The sequence below is a fragment of the Bubalus kerabau genome, chromosome 5, assembly GCF_029407905.1.
Source record: "Bubalus kerabau isolate K-KA32 ecotype Philippines breed swamp buffalo chromosome 5, PCC_UOA_SB_1v2, whole genome shotgun sequence".
Lineage (NCBI taxonomy): Eukaryota > Metazoa > Chordata > Mammalia > Artiodactyla > Bovidae > Bubalus > Bubalus kerabau.
In genome coordinates this window covers 119,847,951-119,863,082 of record NC_073628.1, presented here as the reverse complement: position 1 = coordinate 119,863,082, position 15,132 = coordinate 119,847,951, and the positions used below count along the sequence as shown (strand labels likewise).

General features: G+C 44.1%; 1 protein-coding gene across 5 annotated transcripts in view; it reads right to left on the bottom strand.

Moving 5' to 3' along the window:
* Nucleotides 1-15,132, bottom strand: part of RGL1 (ral guanine nucleotide dissociation stimulator like 1) — a 132,490-nt gene that overhangs the window by 38,485 nt on the left and 78,873 nt on the right. For all 5 annotated transcript variants that reach the window (XM_055582910.1, XM_055582911.1, XM_055582912.1 and 2 more), the window contains 4 exons: nt 12,641-12,825; nt 8,028-8,152; nt 6,157-6,372; nt 2,336-2,439 (listed from right to left, as the gene is read on the bottom strand). In XM_055582910.1, the coding sequence (XP_055438885.1) occupies nt 2,336-2,439; nt 6,157-6,372; nt 8,028-8,152; nt 12,641-12,825 (630 nt within the window). The remainder of the gene's footprint in view (nt 1-2,335; nt 2,440-6,156; nt 6,373-8,027; nt 8,153-12,640; nt 12,826-15,132) is intronic.

Below are 15,132 nucleotides of genomic sequence, written 5' to 3'. Positions count from 1 at the left end.
TAATTACACGTGGGGTGAAATAAAGAGAAGTTAATAGATGTCTTCTCTGTCCACTGAAAGCTATTAACATAAAGGGCTACTGGAAAAGTAATAACCAAATAAAACACCTTAACCCTGTTCCTTTAATTTCGCGATAGAAACTATATAAAGCTGATACGAAAGTGACTTCTCTCAGGAACTGTGATACTTCTGCAGCATTCCCGCTAAAACATGAACCCACCAACCAATGAAGAAACAAACCAGATGCCCATACTGTACACAATGGGGCTTGGAGGTTTGTTCTGCGGTATTTCTTAAATACAGAAACCAGCTGGAAGGATGGGCCTTTTCTGATGATAACCAAGGAGATTAAGAAATGAGTCCAGTAATTTTTTATCTTGTGTTTTAGCCTCAAATGTGCTGTGGAAGAAACCTTTGGCTGGCTAAGTGACTTCCACAGTATTCTACTTATCAACCACCAAGGAAAGATAGATTACCTTTCACTGCCTAAAAGAGAAGGCTACAAGTGGGACAAGGCTGCATTTTAGCCCCAGACCATCCCTTTGTTTCTGATACCACAAGTGGGGAGCAGTGATGAGGGGAAGGGGGAGGTTGGGGTGCTGAGGATGGGGACGCTGTATGCGTCTGATTTCCCCATCATATTTCACCTGGGCCTACCATCTATTGATTTCATATGGTCCATATCTTTCATAAGACTCTTGTGCAGAGGATTCCAATCAACTAATCTATCGCACACAGTGTCGCTTTGATCATCCAAACTAATGAAGGGGAGAAGAACCCAAGAGAAGAGTGGTAATCAAGAAAATTGCACTGGACTTTGAAAAGTCCCATCTCCACTTTTTCTCCTGATAGATAACAGAGCATGTGAGTGCTGGTGACCAAGTGGCAGGGTGTCTGTAGCTCTGTAACACCAGGCTTTAAGATAACCCACTTCTAAGAGTTATGTAACAAATAATGTGACTTCCCCTAAGCCGCCTTTCCTCTGATGGAGAATGTGAACTTATCAGTAGCTTGAATACTCTGGCACTCCTTTTTCAGCATAAATCTATGAAACTCTGGTTTACCAATCTGGGTCTCTGGAGAGTTGGGGTAGGGTCAATCCCTTAAGGCTTAGGGCTTCCCTGGTGGCTCAGATGGTTAAGAATCTGCCTTCAATGCAGGAGGCCTGGGTTCAACCCCTGGGTCAGGAAGACCCCTAGAGAAGGGAATGGCTTCCCACTCCAGTATTCTTGCCTGGGAAATCCCAAGGACAGAAGAGCCTGGTGGGCTACAGTCCATGGGGTCACACAGAGTCAGACATGACTGATCGACTAACACTTAAGGCTTGATCAACTCTGAGTGAGCTGATGAAACTGAGAACTGAGACCTTCTGCTCTAAGGACAGAACCTACTCAGCCCACAAGGCAGGTCTCCCTGGGAGCCAGCTGGCCCCTCTCCCGACTGGAACTGACTCCGCCGCATACAGTGCAGACTATGCTGCGTACAGTACAGGCATTTTTGCAGTTTATAAACAGTTTAGGCATTTTTGCCTGTTATGGAATGACTTTGCGATTAGTACAAATGGAAGGAGAAAGTAACTGGCCTAGTCTGTAGTCATGACACATTCCCCAGCCTCTCAATCTGTATTCACGGGGGACCAGAACTGCATCCTTACTCCCCTTCCCACCTTTGTGAAAGGCAGAGTCCAGTGAAGCTCTGGACAAGGGACAAGAGCGACGGTGAAACGATAAGGACGTTCAATTGTTCACCCTTCCAAAGGTTACAGCAAGAAATATGAAGAAAAATCCAATACAGAACGTGGGAGGTTAATCATTTTCAGTCAGGTTCCTAGGAAGGAATACTTGGGGGGGGTTTTAACAACACTAAGATAGCTTGTCATAGGTGGAAGCAAAACTAACTAAATGGATTCATGCTGAACAGCAAGAACTAATGTCCTCTGTGCACACATTATCCCTCACAGCTTGGAACGGCTTAGGGCTTTGAAGGAATGTGACTGAACAAATAACGGGAAGTAAAGGCGAGTTGCTGTAACTTCACTTCTCAGCGACCTGATCCTTCCAAGCCGAGATGACACGCACATCCTTAAAATCACCCCCAAAGCCGACCATCTTGGCTTTGGCACCCTTCGAGAGTGAGGTTAATTTCTGCAGCAGCCCTGCCTCAAAACTCATTAATGATGATGTGTAAAACACACCCTGCCTGGAACACACAGAGGCTTTCAACGATGTTTCTCTTGTTATATAATATACACTTTGAAGGTAGAGGGACCCACACCACTGATGCAGCAGCTAATCAGCCCAGCCAAAGAAAGTAGAGCAGACACTTGGGAACTTACTTTGGGACCGCAGCCCAAGTCTTTTTTAAACGATAGATGGAATTGGACTGCAGCGCCGAAACGATGGCCCTCAAGGAGGAGAAATTCTTCAGGATTCTACATTCCTGTACAGAGAGTGATTAAAACATACAAGGCATTTAAATATCAATAATACAGTGAGTTGGTGGTTTCCTGTTTCAGAAGTATCACAGCTGCTATGAATTCTTACCACTAAATAGGCAGCTGTACAAATACTGAACATCAAAAAGTGGCTCCTTATACTCCCACCCCAGTCACTGAAACACTTTATAGATTTTGGCACAGAATGCTTGTTTTTCTCCCTTTAATATATTTTTTTGCGTTGTTGTTACAGTTTTATAGTTTCCAGCTTTCCCAGTAAAAACACGAATGGCAGTCAGCCTACAGAGCTGTGCTAGAGAAAGCAAACTTTCTTCTGCTGAAAGCATACAGATGCCCTGAAAATACACATGAAAGATGACCGTAACCTTTAGACCCACAAAGCGAACCAGGTCGCAGCCACTTCAAGGTCAGATGCTATCACACATCTCATGACCAAACCTTGTCTGGAAAGGGGTACACGACTTGGCAGTAAAAACTCACCACAAGTTGAACTTTGGCTCTTATGTCCTTAGCCAAGAGGGAATATTTTTATACACATTCATTTGAGCTCCAATTGGCTTGTGCCTCAATCATAAACATTCAGAAACACCTTGGTACTTACAATGTTTCCAAAATAACTTGGGCTTTTAAAAGAAAATTCATTTTGGCAGCGTTTTAAAATAAAATAGAAAGCGAACAGGAAACATTCTGGATGTCATTTTCTGGAGAAGGAGAAAGCCTCCCAGAGCCTGAAACTTAAGCTACCATTCAGAGGCTGTAGCATCAGCAGGCAGCGACCTTGGAGTCAAAATCCTGCTGAATGAATGGCAGGCAGAGCAAAACAGTCAGGGGGAGAGAGGGTCCCCTTCACAGCCAGGATGGGGAAGGAGGAAGCCCTGGCGGCGGGGGGCGAATGTGCCTTGTATCCAAGGAGGTGCTTCATCCGCAGGCATGTGGGAGTGTAAAACTTCCACTGTCAACGACTGAGTATGCCGTGTGACCATGGGCTTGGCTTCATGCAGAACATCTGAGGCAAGAGGTCCCCGAGTGGCTGGGCATAAATGCATACTGCTTAAAAGAACATTTCACGAAGTCACGCTAGTCCTGACTGTGAAGGGAAAATGGCATTCTTTAACTTAGCACACCCACATCTGGCTGCTTAAAATTACTGTGCCAAGCCTGGATAGGAGGGGCGTTTGGGGGAGAATGGATACATGTATATGTGTGGCTGAGTCCCTTTGCTGTCCGCCTGAAACTATCACAATATTGTTAACTGGGTATACCCCAGTACAAAATAAAAAGCTTTAAAAAAAAAAAAAAAAAGATAAGAACTAAAAAAAAATTACTATGCCAAACCAACAACCCATCCCCCCAAGATTTTCTTAAAAGTAAATGCCAAAGCTCTTTACAAAAGTCATGCCCACTCTTTTGAAATGCCTCAATGCTTTCTTTTTATTTAAAAAGAGAGTGAGTAAAAGAGAGAGAGCAAGAGCGCTGAATTAGAGTCTGGAAACCAAGCCCATGAGAGCATGGTTCAACAAAGGTTCAGAATCCAAAAGTTATGTTCTAAAAATCAGGAAACTTGAAATAAATAAAAGAACTCGGGCCCAGCTATTTCATGCAAATTGTAATAAACATATGGAACACATTATTCAGAAAGAGGCTTAAGCTAAGGGTTTAAAGGAATACAAGAGGCATCTGGCCCCATTGCTAAAAAAGGAGTGATATTTGAGGAGATCTGATGCAAAAACGTAGCAGTAAGGCCACTCCAACAAAACAGTCATATTAGGTCAGAAATATTTTCTGCATGTAAAATTATCATTTTTCAAACATCCTCTCAATAGAAAATGGCTATGATTAATTCAGGAAAAGTAAAATAAATTTTTATTGGAAAACACCTGTGAGTCTTATTATTTTATTAAGTCACCTACACAATTTCAAGGGACACAGTTTCGTGCATCACAAAGAGTTAAAGACCGCTGGCTTTTAAGCACGTGCTACGGCATTTGGAATATACCTGAAATTATACAACTTGTACTTCTTACCATCACATAAATGCACAATTGATATTTAATTTGGACCAAGGTCACTGTTTGAGCCACCCTGCCATGTATACAGATGCTATATGCTTGCCACAGATTTTAGAAGCAGTTGAATACATTAAATTGAATACATTTTCTTTTGGCATTTGTGGCCAAAAAAATATTTTTTCCTATCAGTCTAAGAAGACAGAAATTTCATATTCTATCATACTCTATCAGGACTTCCTTTGTAGCTCTTACTTGCTGATAAATAAGCTCAATTCAGAATAAGAGAAGACTAAGTTGTGTAAAACATTTGTTTCTTCCATATAGCATTTTCCCATATACTAAAAAGTCTGTAGTACCAGACCACCTACAGACTCAAAATAAAAGAAACTCTTTGGCACAATTATGGCTCTGCTGTTTAATCAAAGACCACAAAAGGGAATGTGAAACAAAAGAGACAGAGAGAGAATGTAAAAGTTTAAGTCTTATGCCCACAGATAGGGGCTCAATGAGAAAAATAAATAATGGGGTAGAAAACAAAATGTGTTTTGGTTTAGGGGCTCAATGAGAAAAATAAATAATGGGGTAGAAAACAAAATGTGTTTTGGTTAGAGTTGACCCCATATAGCCCAGAACAGAGGATATTTGCATAAAAATTATTTGTCAAAATTGTTGTTAATTACATAGCTCTTACTGATGTAATTTCTTCTGCCTAGACAAAAATAAATAAATAAATCTTCCCCAATCTTCAAATACCCCAAATACTATCAGTTATTCAAAGCTAAATTCAAATATCATCCTGTCCGTGAAAACCTGCCTGGATCACCCCAGCCAGGACGGATTTTTCCCTCCCCAACTTCTAGGCTGAGATGACTCCAGTATCTCTTAGCTTCCTTGTTTGACTATAGGCTCCTGTAGGACCAAATTAACTGTGTTTAGCCTATCTATGTCCTCAACGTACATAAAACTGCAGGTCAGAAGCATTTATGGGCTCATGAAATACGTGGTGACTGACTGACTAGACTACTGTTCACCTTTTCTCAATCAGGAAATAAGATGCTAATAAATGAAGGTCAAGGTCATGTGACATGGATGCAGCTGATCCAGCACACTGGACTGACACCCAGCAGAATGCAATTCAGCCACAGGAATAGACTCTGTCCCTCCAACTTCAGATGCAAGGCTCTCGGAAAAGCCCTTGATTAATATGGAATCTGTATATTTCAGTCCCTTAGAAAAGGGATGTGAGATCCTGAGAAGGTACTGGCTCTTCAAGCTTGCAGAAGATAGAATGCGTCCAGGTCCTAGAAGGGGGTGGGGTAATCTTTCTGCATTGAAGAGCAGTCTATCTGACACTGAGATCATCAGTTTATATGTACTGAACACAGGGCAGAACCAACAGTCTGTGAAAAAGCAGACATTCTGTTTCATCCTGAAGCAGCAGCAGTATGGGGGCCCATAAGCAGTAGGAAGTGAGCAAGGGACCCATTTTTTTAAAGAGGAAAAATAAACCCCCATGTTAAGAAAGGCAACTTTTTCCCTTACTTCGGAAGGACCACGATAAGAACAACAAAAACCCAATGGGCCCTCACATACGGTTTTCTGACTGCCTTTCAACCAGGTGGGAACATCAGCATGATGGCATGGCCTCCCATATCTGCTAAGCCCAAAGGATATTTTAAAAAAGACAATTACGTGAGCAATGTTAATCCACTTCTCAATGATCTTGGCTCTCTGCTGAGTCTTGAGTTCTTTGCCCCCCAGAATGGTGCTGACCACACATTTGGTGAGGGTGTTAAACTGAGAGATGGTGGCACGGATCGTAGGAGCCAAGTGTTTGTTCTCCTTCTTATCCCTTCGAGACCAAATGCAGCCCAGGCAGTGGTGAGGCACCACTTTCTTAAAGAGTTGCTGGAACAAGAGAGGAATTGACTTTAAGGACAATACACACATTTCATCGGGCAAAGCATGTCATCTTCTGTAACTTGGTACTTTGTGAATGGACAAATTGCCCATTTCTACTTGATCTGCCTCACGGTGTCCATTTCAACAGACAAAAGTAAATAATTAATATATTAACGGATCAGAAAAGCCCACATGTTCTTTCTAAATCTGTTCAACTGAATACATGGAACACGATGACCAACAAAAAATTTAAATGACCAAAAACATTTGGACTTTTCTGTCTTGGAAGAAAATCCAGGTGAAAATCTACTTCTGACCAAGAAGTGGTTAAGATTACTTTGACTTCAAAATCATATCCATGGTACATTCTGGACGCTCACAATCATGAACTGTGTATAATGAATATGAATGGTCACCTGAAAAATGACTCACAGGAGTGACACTCATCAAGTTCACTATTTCCCATTGTTTAAAGCGAAGACAGAGAGAAACAAACAAAAGGAAAAACTATTCAGTGTCACACAGGAAAAGGAGGAAAGAGGGATCTGAAGCCTGGTTTCCAGGTCTTTGGGTTGGGAAGATCCACTGGAGAAGGCTATCCACTCCAGTATTCTTGGGCTTTCCTTGTGGCTCAGCTGGTAAAGAATCCACCTGCAATGCGGGAGACCTGGATTCGATCCCTGGGTTGGGAAGATCCCCTGGAGAAGGGAAAGGCTACCCAGTCCAGTATTCTGGCCTGGAGAATTCATAGTCCACGGGGCTGCAGAGAGTCCGACACGACTGAGCAACTTTTACTTTCACTGTTTTCTTTTCCAGGTCTTTGCCTAAAAGTCATAGCCAATGAAGTTTTCCGTAGTTCTCTTACACTACTGGTTTTTGAAACAACAAATTTGTTGAACTGATCTGATTCTCATTTGTACAACAATTCAATACAAGATGTGAGAGGGTTTGTGTAAAAGCAAATGTGCCAGGATTGGCTTTATAAAGACCATCTGATTTACTTCTGAGAGTCTATTTGCATGCTAAATAGATGGAAACTCACAGCAGCTTTCTATGCTGCTTCCTCCAAAGTGGTAAGTGTGGAAGAGCTGAAACCACTGTGATCCTTGATAATGGCCCTCTTTTCTTTAACCAGCTAACACTGAGCTATGAAATGTGACTAATGAAACCAAATATGTACAGCTAACAAAAATACTCAGACTTCAAAAGACCAGGAAGCACATGTGGAAATGAGCTGCCAGATCGAGTCGCATGTGGATTCAGTGACTTTATTTTGTCCTAACTTATACTTTGACCCCTTTACAATCCTCCAAATAAACAGTTCAGATCTTGAAATATGTATGAGTCTAAAGGGAGAGAAACACCCATGGAACAGGATAGATTTTGTTTCCCTAGGATTAGAATTCTTCTTTCACTCTGGGTGTGGAGCGCTGATTGAAAAGCACCTTCACCCAGAATTGTAAGAAGAGCTGAGGCCTAAATTATTCAGATGATGGATTCAAATCACATCTTCCCTCTGCATTTACTGGCACAGCCTCTCTTGGGGATTTGAAAAGACTTAACTCACATGACCCTACTGCCCTCCCAGGGGCCACCAGTCAGTCCCGTCACTGCCCACGTTTTAAGCAGAAGCACGTCAAAGGCACAAAGAGAAGACGTACTGCGTCCATGTAGGTCAGCTGCTCAGCCACGAGATCTTCTGAGAAGCACGTGAACTCCGCAGACCCGCCGCCCTCCAGTTCCTCTTCTTCTTCCAGGCTGAAGGAGATGCCGTTGGGAAACCCATCTGTTCACAGGTGGGGGAAATAAAATAATCAGTAGTTTGGTGCTGCTGTATATGACCTTCCTTATAGAGTCAAAATAGACATTTAATTTAGGAAGAAGAGGGCTAACCCTTAGAAAACTCACAGGGAGAGAACAGCAAGCGTAATAAATGAGTGAAATGAAGGTCTTCCCTCTTGCAGCTTGTCCCTAGAGGCTTTACTGAGTCCAGAGGCCCCACGTTGTCACTTTGACAAACCACAGGCTCTTTAGTCAAGCACAAAGTTGGACAAAGGCCAGAAAAAGCAAAGCGGGGCTACATTCAGGGGTCCCCCTCTCAATTTAGGCACCCTCAAATCCCTCTGATCAACTCAAGCATTAATCCAACTATTTCCTAAACCCCATCTATGCATTTCTTAATTACTGGGCCAGTAATTATCAGAAGCCTGGAAGGAAAGGACATAAAGGCAAGCCAGGATTTGGGGAGTAGAATAAGCCATTCTGGTGTCAGAAATACTGATGAAGTCCTCAGAACTCTCAAGAAGTCCTCAGAATTCTCAGAAAGTTAGAAGTAGCTTTCAACTTTTGCTGCTGCTGCTGCTAAGTCGCTTTAGTCGTGTCCGACTCTGTGCGACCCCATAGACGGCAGCCCACCAGGCTCCCCTGTCCCTGGGATTCTCCAGGCAAGAACACTGGAGTGGGTTGCCATTTCCTTCTCCAATGCAGGAAAGTGAAAAGTGAAAGTGAAGTTGCTCAGTCGTGTCCGACTCTTAGCGACCCCATGGACTGCAGCCTACTGGGCTCCTCCATCCGTGGGATTTTCTAGGCAAGAGTACTGGAGTGGGGTGCCATTGCTTTCTCCTACCTAAAATTAAGTACGTATATCTGTTCTCTATGCTTGCATCTCTATTCCTGCCCTGCAAATAGGTTTATCAGTACCATTATTTCTAGATTTCATGTATATGCATTAATATATGATATTTGCTTCTCTCTTTCTGACTTCACTCTGTATGACAAGCTCTAGGTTCATCCACCTCACTACAAGTGACTCAGTTTCGCTCCTTTTTATTGTTGAGTAATGGAATAAAGATGCAGACGGACGTGTGGACAGAGTGGGGCAAGGAGGGAGTGGGACAAACTGAAAGAGCAGCACTGACGGATAAACGCTACCACGTGTGAAATAGCTCGTGGGACGCTGCAGTCTAACACAGGGAGCTCAGGTCGGGGCTCTGTGATGACCTAGAGAGGGGTGGGATGGTGGGGGTGGGGGTGGTAGGGAGGCTCCAGAGGGAGGTGTTATATGTACACATATAGCTGATTCATACTGTTGTACAGCAGAAACGAACACAACATTGTAAAGCGATTATCCTCCAATAAAAAATAAAGGATGCATGAAACAGTAAAATAGCCTTAAACTAAATTCACCTGAGCCTTATTAGACCTAAGATCATCAATTACAAATTAATAGGACACAGACTGAAGAAGCAAAAAAAAAAAAAAAAATCACTACCTAGGACTCCAAAAGCATAAGCACTCAGCACATGGAGCAGGACCGAGGGTCTCTACTGTGAAAGACTATGCGATTGGAGGAAGTTTACCTTGAGCCTCTAGCCTCCCACCCTGGAAACTTTTCCCAATTCCTGGATTGTTTCCCAACCACATTCCCTGTTCTCCTGCCTGGCAGATCTGTTCTCATTAGGAAAAATCTAGTTGCATACACATATCTCAACAGACGTTTAAATCAGGGTGTTACTACCCACCCCCCGCCCCGCCTGCCCCAGGATGTTTACAAGGTAAGCCTTTGCAGAATAAAAGACTTTAGACATCTTGGATCAAATTGGGGTGGTCTTTTCGTAGTTTCCTGTGCTTCCCTGGTGGCTCAGATGGTAAAGAACCTGCCTGCAGTGAGGGAGACCTGGGTTCAATCCCTGATTCGGAAGATGCCCTGGAAGAGCAGGTGGCAACCCACTCCAGTACTCTTGCCTGGGAAATCCCATGGACAGAGAAGCCTGGCGGGCTACAGTCCACAGGGCCGCAAAGAGTCAGACACGACTGAGCGACTAACACTATCACTTAGTTTCCTAGGGGTAAAGGGGTGCTCAGTGGACCCTGCATCACTGCCCCTCTCAGAGCACTACATGGGAAACTGCCAACTTTGATGACAGGTATGGTGAATCAAGCGGTAAAGAGTCTGCCTGCAATGTAGGAGACATGGGTCTGATCCCACAAGTTGAGAAGATCTCCTGAAGAAAGAAATGGCAACCCACTTCAGCACTCTTGCATGGGAAATCCCATGGACAGAGGAGCCTGGCAGGCTATACAGTCCATGGGGTTGCAAAATAGTCAGACATGACTGAGTGACTAAACAACAACGGGATTTAATGCTGGCTGCCTCACCCTGGAGTTGAAGGTACCAATGTGAACGAGGCTGGTTAGACAAGGGTTGGGGGGCGGGGGGTAGGCAGGGAAGCAGGAGGAGACCTCTGCCTGCCCCTGGAGGCTGGGATACAAACAAGCATGAGCTAGAGAGCTAACACCCCATGATTTCACCACTTTTCCTCCACACAACTCTGGCCCTCTCTCATTGGGTGGAGGAATAAGACATCTGAAATCCCAAAGGTTCAGAATGGGCCTCTCAATCCTCTTGCTAACCACTGGATACAAATCTATCCTCGCTGCTTGGCAATGCAGAGGCTGGCAAGGATATGTGCTAAGGCGTGATCTTCTCATTCATCCAGCACTCACAGTGGCCTGTTGCGTGCCCTGGATCAACGCTGCTGAGCCTGAAGGTTACATGGTCCTTTCTCTCTGGGGTCTCCTCCACGCTCTCACTGTTTCTGCTTCTGACTCTTTTCCAGGGGTAAGCAGGCAAAAACCTGAGGCAAAATTTTCACTTTTGAAAAACACGGAGGAGAGTCTGTTTGCTTTTTTGCCAGCATGAAATAGGGTAAAATGAAGCATATGGGAACCAAGCTCCTAAAACTCTTTTTCGGTAATGATTCCTGTACTTAATAAACACAGAGAGAGTTCTTGATTAAAAATTCACTCCTGGGATCGCCTAAAAGCCTTTCTAAAGTCAGGCAAACTCGCTCTCCCCTGCCTCGGCCTGCCAAAGGAGCTGGCCTTCCAGTGCCTGTTACAAACAACGAACCACTGGTCCCACCAGTTCCCCAATTAGGCCGGGAGCCAGGGGCAGCCCCCATGGGGAAAGCTGGGCGCTAATGGAGTATCCACCCCTGCACGAAGGCAGGAGGGGAGGTCCTGAGGGGAGCAGAGCCCCTACAGCTGGAGGGGTGCCCCTGGTATTCAAACATTCCCAGCAGATGAAGTCATCTGAGATACAGAGGACTTGGCAGTCAGCTTCCAATGATGCAATGGCATTTTCCCCCTCCTTGGTCCCCTGTCCATAAAAAAATGAGTCAACAGGTCCTGTTTGGAATTTTAAGGTTGTTTTCCTTGGCACTGAGGCAGCTTCCCTTATCGGTGTTGAGGAACCGCTTCCTTTCCCTCACTGGGGAAATTAGGTGTCACTTCAGGGAAATGCCTGTCAGAAGCTCCAAGTGGGTCAGCCGCCATGGCAACCATCGCCAGGCAGCCAGTGAGGGGACAAACTGTCACCACTTGGAAGCCTGTCCTAGCCTCTTTCTGACTTTCTTCAAAGCTTGATGGTTCCAAGCAGCCCAGAACCTGCAGTGGTGGCCTTTGCTCTGTCCTTGAAAATAGGCAGTCAGTTCCTCAGATAGGAAAAAAACAGCCACAGAGACTTCCTTTGGGAGAGTCTATCGGAGATGCCAGATCTGCCTCAGGCAGGGGACAGAGAGCAGGGATATTTCCAGCTGAAGGGGAAACATCTTTTCTGAGCTTCCCAAGCTTTTGTGAGGGCAGGGGCAGGACTGGATTTAATTCCCTGCCTGCAGAATGGGGGTGGTTGTCTGTGACGAGTTTTCATTTGACAGGAGGAGGAACTGATCAGGCAGATAATGAAGAACAAATTCAAGTTCAGCATGCTGTACAATGACAACGAAAGGCAAAAGATCGTCAAGGAGATCGTCCTCTGTATGGTACTAAAAGGAACCCTGGAAAATCACTTCGCCTCCCGGAGTCACTGTTTCCTCAGCCATAAAATGAGGGAGTCAGACTAGGTGGTCTTGAATATCCCCTTCTCTGCTCTAAAGCTCTATAGTGTTAGCCACTCAGTTGTGTCTGACATTTTGTGACTCCATGGACTTGTAGCCCCACCAGGCTCCTCCGTTCATGGAATTCTCCAGGCAAGAATACTGGAGTGGGTTGCCATTCCCTTCTCCAGAGGGATTCCATTCTCCAGATCTATATAGTCTATAACTGGGACTTCAATAACCTTAAGAATTTTACACGGGCCACCAATCCCCGGTCAGCTTGTCCTGAGGGAAACCAAGGCCTCCGACCCAACAAGTAAAGGGAGAGCATTTCCTCGTTGTGGGAAGTGTGCAGGATCAGGATCTAGCTTCTGCCCTGGAATCAAACGAGTACTCACTGTCAGCTTCTACTTCTTGCTTGTGAAACTGCTCAAGAAGATTCTGTGCTCTTCTCTCTGGGTCAGAGCCTGGCATCATCTGCTTGAGATAATCCAGCAGTTTCTGTAAGCAGGGGAAGCCAGGCGGCTCTCGGAAGTCCTCTGCACACTGGTCAAGCCAGGCCCTCAGGATGGATGCGATAGCGCTGAGAAAGAGAAGCAGAGAGTCACTGCACCCCGCCGGCTGTGGAGACTCGACGCCAGCCCTGGCCTCCAGAGCCTGCCCCGGCCAGGCCCCAGGAAAACATGGGCCGCTGACCATCGGATAGTTCACCTAAAGGCTTCCACCAGTGTCAGTGAAGTTAAAGCACTTGAAAATAGCCTGACTACCTTTCATTATTTTAAGTGATGGTTGGTGAGCAGGGGAAAAGATTGGCAAGTTTTAATAAAAAAACAAAAAAACAAAAAAAAACAGGACCATAAATTTGGAAAAACAAATATGGGGCAAAAAAAAAAAAAAGACACGCAGGAGAATATTGAGTGAGTCCTGAAGCAACTTCAAAGTAATCCTGTGTATACAACAAGATTATGTGTTTCCAATTCTGGATTCACTCAAGTCAGAGACCACAAGATCTACTGTGCTAACATTTTAGGAAATAACTGACTGTCAGTAGGCCAGAAATATGATGAAAGAAAGGCCTCAGGTTTAGGAAAGATAAATGTGTAAATTTAATTTTACAAAGATCACCATGGCTTCGGCAAAGCACCAAAAATGCCCTCACAACATTATCCTTTCGCTTTTCAAATGACCAGAGACAACGTGTTTCAAGTGGGAGAAACAGTATGAGTAGCAGAGTGAGGTAAAGGACAAGGTAAAGGAGAAATACTTGATGAGCAAGGCCATTCATTACGAAGGTGACTTCCTCTGGTGGCTCAGCGGAGTCCACCTAAGGACCACGGCACAAAAAGAGAGTAATATGGGGGGCTCTGTTCCCTCCAGACATATTACTAATTACACGAGATTATTTTCTTTAAAAGGGTTTCCCAGGTGGCCAGTGGTAAAGAATCCACCTGCCAATGCAGGAGACGCAGGTTTGATTCCTGGGTCAGGAAGATCCCCTGGAGGAGGAAATGGCAACCACTCCAGTATTCTTGCCTGGGAAATCCCGTGGACAGAGGAACCTGGCGGGCTACAGTCCATGGGGTCGCAAAGAGTCAGACACAACTGATTAAAACAACAATAACATTCTCAAGGTAGGTGAAGATAAAATGACCTGGTGACTATGAAATCACTTGTGTGTGCTAAGTCGCTTCAGTTGTGTCCAACTCTTTGTAACCCCATGGACTGTCACCTGCCAGGCTTCTCTGTCCATGGAATTCTCCAGGCAAGAATACTGGAGTGGATTGCCATTCCCTTCTCCAGTAGATCTTCCCAACCCAGGGATCAAACCCTGGTCTCCTGCATCACAGCAGATTCTTTGCTACAGGGAATTCCCTGAGGTAGGGGTAGGGGTTTTTTCCAAATTCAAAATTATCATCTAATTATACTTCAAATTGCTTGCTTAGTCAACAAACTGTAAAGAAACTAAAAGCCATTATGCTCCATATATATGAAACCGCAGGCTGGGCTTTCACAGGTGTGCCTAAATTTCACAAGTCTCAATTTCGTAGTAGAGACCTGGACGACGATCAAGGCATAAATGCAACTGAAGACAATTTAATGCATAACTTTTGGAACTGAAGTACAAACCCAGAAGAAAAATAAATTAGCTCTTTTCACTGCTGTGGAGACCACTGTTTTACTAAAAGGGACATGAAGACTATAATCACATAGTAACAGAAGAAATAAATGGCAGAGAACCATTCAAGTTGGCATTTCAAACATTAGAAATAATTCAATATTTTCTAAATCTTTAGTCCAGATCGAATTAAAAAGAAAAACAAAAGTTTCATTCCCTTGCAAAAAGCTAGAAGAAATTAATCTGGCATCTGGGGCTAACTGAAAGCACAAATAAAATGAAATTAATGAGCTGTTAGCCAGTGAACCTTCCATGTTTGGTTTACTTGTTATCAATACATTATGTTATGTATGAACGCTGAGTCCCTCTGAATTCATATGCTGAAGCCCTAACTACTCCCCACCATAAGTGACAGACTTCAATTTTTTTAAGCCCACACATAGCACATGTTATTTCTCCTTTCTTCTCCAAAACCAAATATCATGAATTAAAGAAGAAAATGATGGAGCAGCATTCTAATATTTCATTTTTATAAGGAAGATGACTTTTTCTATGAATAATTTCCCTTCTTTGCTGATAAGCAACGAGCCCAGAGCTGGGGTAGGCACATAGGTGGGGTGACAGCCGGAATCTAGGAAAACCTGATGCTTGCGCCTTTATATTGACTCTCACAGAACAGTTCTGCACTTGTCAAAAGAAGGGCAATTTAACTGAATTAGTACAACAACTCACTATTCTTTAATATGTCAGTGAGAAAATACTCTTTCAATGATA